This window comes from Penaeus vannamei, chromosome 1 (assembly GCF_042767895.1).
Source record: "Penaeus vannamei isolate JL-2024 chromosome 1, ASM4276789v1, whole genome shotgun sequence".
Classification (NCBI taxonomy): domain Eukaryota; kingdom Metazoa; phylum Arthropoda; class Malacostraca; order Decapoda; family Penaeidae; genus Penaeus; species Penaeus vannamei.
In genome coordinates, this window is record NC_091549.1 from 36,435,877 (window position 1) to 36,443,376 (window position 7,500).

At 31.9% G+C, this 7,500-nt stretch overlaps 1 protein-coding gene across 5 annotated transcripts in view; it reads right to left on the reverse strand.

The window, feature by feature from the left end:
- LOC113821499 (popeye domain-containing 2) overlaps positions 1-7,500 on the reverse strand; it is a 34,322-nt gene that overhangs the window by 804 nt on the left and 26,018 nt on the right. For 3 of the 5 annotated variants that reach the window (XM_070122327.1, XM_027374007.2, XM_070122310.1), the window contains one exon: positions 1-6,539. This exon is cut by the window's left edge and continues 804 nt beyond it. In XM_070122327.1, coding sequence (XP_069978428.1) covers positions 6,378-6,539 — 162 coding nt within the window. In that variant the 3' untranslated portion in view covers positions 1-6,377. The remainder of the gene's footprint in view (positions 6,540-7,500) is intronic. The other 2 variants (XM_070122304.1, XM_070122316.1) reach the window with 1 other exon arrangement.

Genomic DNA, 7,500 nt, shown 5'->3' on the forward strand with positions numbered 1-7,500 from the left:
TCTAGTGCGTATGTTTGATTTTATGGAAGATATTCTGGATTTACACTTAAAACATGCAAACCAAAGAGGCATACCTTTAGTTTCTAAAACTCTGATGACTGAACTAATTTAATGTATAATACATGTACATATTCAAATCTGTATATCCCCATTCTACATAGAAAATGTTTGTCAGCTCTAAAAGTTAATTTTTTATCCAAAAGAAGAAAAAAAAAAAAAAAAAAAAAAAAAAAAATCTGGTGAAACATAGACTTCAATTAGGGTATTTTAGTACTGGGAATGTGAGAAAAAACATGCCTTCTCTATTTAGAATTTTTGTATACAAAAAAAGTAAAATTTTCTTATCAATACATCTGCACTTTGAACAGTCTAGTAGGCATCACTTTACTATTTGCAAGATCAGGAACCACCAAGTCAATGGTTCATATTCTTTCCAACTTTATGCCTTTTACACTTCAGCATCATAATATGTAAAGGCCTTGGATTTCTAGTTGATGTAGAACTTAAGAAATGTCTTCTTTCTTCAATTGAAAAATAACTAAATGCTGGGTTATCATACATATGAATTTATGAGCTTGCTTTGGTTATCACTAACCAATACTTGCATGTAGACTTATCTCATAAGAAACAATTGAGTAAAAAATGATTTATAGCACCATCTTCCATGTGCAGAATTTTGACCAATATAAATGAGTATGATTATATGGTAAATGGTGTAACAACTTTCAGACAAAAAGAGTGATTCTGAGAAAATGAAGTGAATGTAAAAGAAGACAATGCAATATATCTTGTAGCTAGCAGTTTAGGTGCTGATGGGGAAAGCTTAATGACATTTATGCCACTATATTCACAATGGTAAAAGGTATCTCTTGCTCCTGACATCACTCTGCCATGGGTATTTTTAAAACTCATTCTTCTAACATTTATGCTTGATATCACAATTTTAAAAATTTCCAAATATTTTGCCCATATTCTCACAGAATACATGGCTATATTTTTAAAGCTCTAAATCGACTTATCTAGGCTCACTGTAAGACAGTGGTAAGTCTGATCTCTCCATTCACAACAAATGTGACTTTAAAATTCTGAAATAAATAATCTAATCTGATGTAAGAATTTAAAGTGGTACTTTTAATTAGGTGGTGGTGCACTGCAGTCGTAGAGTGATGGTGTTGCAATTGCAAGGTCCCAGGTTCATAGCTGTACTGTATTGTCACTTATATTCACATCATTCTTACAAACAATATCTGATTACATTTGGAATGATATGAAAACACTGAAAAAAATTGGCCCATCTTATTTAGCCAACTGACATTAAATTTACTGTAAAGTCTCATGTAAATCTGTCATTAATCTAGTAAATCTGTTGTTAACATCAGTACTAAGCTGTTACAGTACTACATAACCAATTAATATCACCACAGAAATAGACTACAGATATTTCTGTAAAGATTGACTGATAGCTTATGGATCTGGGCTACTATACGGGCAAATAGAAACCACAAAACACTGTAAACCATCCTCATACATTATTACAAGTTCTGGAAAGTGCTGTCAGTGAAAAACAAAAGGACTGTGGCAAGAAATGCCTTACCAATGTCTTTTTTTTCATTGATGCATATATATATTTACACACAATCTGGTTGTCTCACAGAGACAAAGGAATCCAGTAGCAAGTGGATCAACAACCATTCACTTGTCTCCTGTATTACATGGCTGGGAAGATGATTACCTATGTGCATTGTACCAAGATCTGATAACTGCAGCCAATAGGCAGGACCTGTTCTATTGTTGCACCTGATGAAATGCATTTAAATATTTTGTTGCCTTCATCTGGGACAAAGCATTCTGACAGATGACTATCTGTAAAAGTAACAATTATTTTTACTTCACCTTATGAAGAATGCTGCCATCAGCTTTACTGTTTGAGTTTGGATTTTTTGTGCATAAAAATCATTAGTGTATAAAATCTACAGCCTTTCGGTATGTTTGTGAACTCTGCTTAATATAATTACACATAATTATGTGAGTATGTATGGTTGATGTGAGTGTCAGTGGATGTTTTCAAGTGTGAAAAGAAATGCGTGTGACTGTACGAATGTGTGTGTCTGCAATACTAAATTTGAAATAAGCAATTTGAAATTGCAGTAAATATAGTAATAATATTCTTACTTAGCTAATATCTACCTTCCTAACATATTTTTGGACTTCAAGCAAGCAACCAATATGGTACATTTTATCAGTAGTATTACTGTGGTAAGCAGATATAATTGCTAACAGATGTTCTGATCAGAATGTATAGATGTTAGATGATTCTGTGATATAATATATTAAATGTGCTATGATTTTAATCCCCTTGCAAACTTAAACACACATTCAAGTAAAACAGTGACTAAACCCAACTGCCATTTCACATTAGTATATGTAAAATAGCTGAAGAAAAATTGCATTTACTCATATCTGAATGAAACATGACTTTGGGTCATGCACAACAAACATTCTCTTGGAATCAGTTGTCAGTACATGCTTCCAATAAATAATTTTTTAAAGTCTACAATAGTCCTTCAGCAATCACCTTAACATAAAACTTTATACTTAAAGTTTTTCTCACCTAACTAAAATTTGTTGTTTTGTTTGCTATGGGGTCAACTTAAAAAAAAATGTTTGAAAAATTATGTTTAAAATAACAGGGCTATATATGAGTACACTAGTCACTGCCTATTGTTTCTGACTTACAGGAGAAAACTCAAATATATATAGTGTGCAAGGGGATGAAGCATGTGGAAACAGAGAAAAAGGAAAGAGTAAAATGACAGAGAGAGACAGAAAAAAGAAGGCCACCCTGAACCATAATAGTTAACAGTGAAAAAATCTTCTCATGTACAACAAGCAAAATATAATGCTGCCTTTGAGCACCATACAAATGTAAGCATATTAGCAACCAGTTAAAAGTTAGTTCATGATATTCTCTTACTGGCATGACTCAGTCATATATGGATTTTCAGAAAATAAAGAATAAGGATATGAGCATGACTAGAAACATCAACAAGGAAAGGTGTTAGAATTGATTAATCTTTACCATATCATAACAATAAAGTTACACTGATTTATCATAGATAAAGAAAAATGGTATGGACACTAATAAAAAAGTATGTAAAATAAAGTCAAATCCCCTGAAGACTAATGAGCAACCATCTCAAAAAAATGAAAGAAAAAGAGAAAAGAATACCAAGAAGCAGATGATCTTGAGTATAAGCTACATGTCTTCATTCCTGCACTGTTAGTTACCTTGGCTGAGCGCATCAATTAAGCTGTGAATTATTTCTGACAGATTATTTCAATAAATATAATAACTGAAGTTTACTTCCAACTTGGAATATTCTAGATAAGATGAGAGCAAAATTCCCTTTAGTTCTTAAGATTTCATCATGAGTGAGAAAGTAACTCTTGTAATGCAATCATTCTTATGGACAAAAGGACTAAGGTTAAACTTTTTTCATTACAATAACCATTTGTAAAAAAATCAAAATGTATTTATATATCTGCAGACACAAAGACACACACACTCAAATACATGCTTACATATACATGGTCACATACATGTGTATATGACTTACTGTATGAATAAAAGCAAAATACTCTAAAAAAGCAACTGCAAATTGGCCAAAAGCAGTTTTACACATATTCCATCAAATTTCAGCATCATACATGTTGCAATTATGTCTTTTCATATATCTTTATTCTAAAAACAAAAATCGGTATTAATAAGTTAAAAAGTAGCTGTGTGCCAATAATCAGCATGTGTAAGAACCAGGTTTATATTGCACTAAATGAAGTTGCATAAATATCCCAAATGTGAGCAATTTTGAGTGACAGTAGTCAAAGAAATACTATTTATGCAGTCAGAGGAAGTGCTTAAAAAGAAATATTTTGCAAATCACTCCATAACACTGCAACAGGCATTGGTATATAGAAAGGGAAACACAATATTACATTGGATTACTTCAAATAGTAACAAATACTTTGTGCTTGTTAAGAGTTTATATTGCTATGGTGGGTTAAACTGTACTGTCACCCATATTATATAATATAGTAATTGGTCTTGTGAGTAAACATCAAGTGTTCTGTTTCACAATACATGTGTTGATTAACATTATTTGTATTATGATTGTCCAAAGACTGGAAGGTATTGTTTAATAATAAAAAAATACAAGCACCATAAAACAAGCTAAAATACTGAACAGCTTTGCCTAAACATAATTATTTTAATTAATATGCTTGATATTCAATATCATTGCATTTACAAAATAAACTTATCAAACCAACAATAGCCACTTAGTTCATGGAAAGAAAACAAAGATATCATACTTCACAGAATCAGTAAAAGCTACCATAAGATTTGCCACAAGCTTCCACTTACATATCTTCACAATTCCAACTTTGAGAATAAATAGACCTTGCATGTTTTATTACCCTTGAAAGTAAGTGTGATGCAAAGGGTGTTAAGGACGTGATCGCCGAGAAAAAGAAAGAGTTAAACATTTATAGGAAATGACTTTGTCCAACTACTCCATTTAAAAAAGGAGTTTTTTCTTTTTCTAACTGCTGTAATATCAGTCATGCCCTTCATTGAACAACTGGTCAGTAATGATGATCTCAAAGCAAGTCATTTTGACTTTTTGAGGAAATGGTGGATTCTGAGCCCTAATACAATATTTCTTACCATACATATAAAAACTTTTGAGCAATACTAACCCACAGAGCAAAATGTTGGACCCTTTACTGTGCCCATCAGTGTACATCATAAGGATTGCTGAAAACAGTAAAATTTTGAAAGCTCAGATTTAAAAGGGGAACAGAAACAACAAAAATATCTGTATGTAAACTTTTAAACATCAGTTTTGTTTGTTGTATATCTACTAGATGAACAGATTTCAATGCTAATACCTACTAAAATGAATAAATATCCAGTCCCATTCAGACAACTTGTGCTATCTCTTCAGCAGTTATAGCTAAGTCAGCAAAAGCAGCATCACTTCAGAGTAACAAGATACAGATCTTAGAATTGCATGTGACTTTTTCCATAGTAATCTTGCAGACTTCTAACACATAGCTTACTTGATAATAGCAACAAAATTGCAAGCTGATAATTATTACAGCTTGGTAGATAGTCTATGAACTTGGCCTATAATTGCATGGTTATCAATTAGGTAACACTGATAATAAAAACGCAACCTAGTAAAACTACAGGCTTGAACTGCACTGGCTCCTTTTGAAATTCTCAATACCCTATATTTTATGTCTAATAATCATATTCTATTCAAGCTGGTAAAAATCACAATGTCTACATGGTTTTTGCCTATTGTGATTACACATATGAAAGATCTTTTATTTATTTAGATCAGAATAGTGACTTACTTCATTTTCAGTAACTTTAATAAAGAGATTTGATTTGTTTATAATATGCAATAACAGTTGTTCAATAATACAGATTACAGTGTAGATTTGTGAAAATGTGCTTGTATTTCTGTTCCCCTTCAAAGAAATATGTTACATGATACACAGTGTCTTATTTTATGGAAAGTCATAACTAACTGTCAAAGTGATGGAAGAATTTGTATTCTCAATCTTTATAATATCACAAATCTCTTCAATATATCAAATTTGTATTTAGAAATCATATTACATAAAAAGGGAATTTATCTGCATAAGTTCACACATCAAATTAATTAAATATGAGTTTCCTGCAACTATATTTTACAGTCAAAGATCACAGGATTCTGAGATAGTCTGATATAAAATATTTTTCATAAAAATTTCCTATACTTAATAAATTATGTTTAATCAATTGTTAATTACCAAAAACTTCTGTCCACTGACATCAATATGATGTTACTTATAAAATAACACTTATGAAAAAAGGTTAAAACATGATAAATACCAAAGCTCATAGTAAGAAACACTAGATTTTACATATCTAAAAATGCCACCAAAATCTAGTTGTTCTAGCCTTTTAAAGAATGAAAGCTGATATATCTAAAGAGGAAAGTTTTATAAATAGCAACTTAAGAGATTGATACACAAAGACAAAAACATAAGGCAAAAACATAATATAAAGAACAAATTATTTGCCTTCTCAGTCCTGTGTCCGGTCTGGGGAATAAGAGCATTTGCAAACCCTATCACAGTTCACACTTCACAGAAACAGTCAGAATACTTAGGAGAATTGCATCTGCTCATCAATATGGCATTAGTGTATTAACAAATGTAAACTTCCTCACAACAACTTCCTTTGGACACTGGTACACTGGTAGACACTGGTGGAATATCAGATTCATTCTATAACTGTTTCTCATGTGGGTGATGCCCACCAGCATCTAGAGCTCAACCATATGCTGGTAGTGGTCAACATTTTCCAGTTGTGGTGCAAACAGTTTGAAAGCATTTAGAAGCGGAGATCCTAATTCATGGGGCTCATACTGGAGTCTCCTGATCTGTCTCCTCAATGCGTCCGAGTCTCCACGGAGGAGTGTCATTAACTGCAAGTGGAAGAAGTGTTAAAAACAAATAATATTTCTGTTAATCCAGAGCTAAATAAAAAATAGAAAGCATGTTCAAGTTTTTCTTCTTAATGGAACCTTACCTGCCAAATATTTGGATAATCATTTATCCTACTTTTTCTTTGTACAGTCAAATGAAGCACTTTTGCTTTTTGGCAACTGGTGTGCCAAGTCTTAACCTATCTATGTGCAAAGAACACTGAACATTTGGAAAAATGCCTTACATGATGCCTCTTCCACTCCTGCCTTCCTTAAAGAGACACTAGTTTCTATTTTTGCATATGGTGAATCTGGAGTATGAGTATTACATATGATTTTATGGAACACTGAGAATCTACTTTATGACTCATATTTCAATTCATCACAAGTAAAGAAAGAAAAACTGATTAACTTTTTTGAGAATAGAATAATTGTGAAATGAATTTTTTTGGAAAAAAATACATACCAATATTAAAACAATTCATGTTTAATACATTTGAAAAATCAATGAATTTATTTCTACAAAGTCAATAATAAAAGAGTGATCTATTCATTCAATTATAAGCTGCCATCTTCTAAAATCAAATATTTTTTTTTCAGAAGATTCATTGCTGTACCAAGCATGCCTACCAGCCAATACTGCATCTTAAAGCAATAAGCTGCTTATAGCTGATTTGGTATCTTGCACATTGACAAGTTTGGACCAAAGGAACCACCAGCATGATGCCATGATGTCACCAGGTGTGTTACTGGATCCTGGGGTTTTATGGGGACCATCCCATGGCCAGGGAAGGATTTTGGGAAGTGATGAGCAAAACTGAAGTATGGATGTATGCCTAAATCATGCAAATGTCCATTTGTGAAATTCATAGTAAGCTCTTTATATTTTCCAAAGAGTGAGTTTATTTCATTTTGACATTGTACACACAAATATACATACATATACACATGTGTAATATAT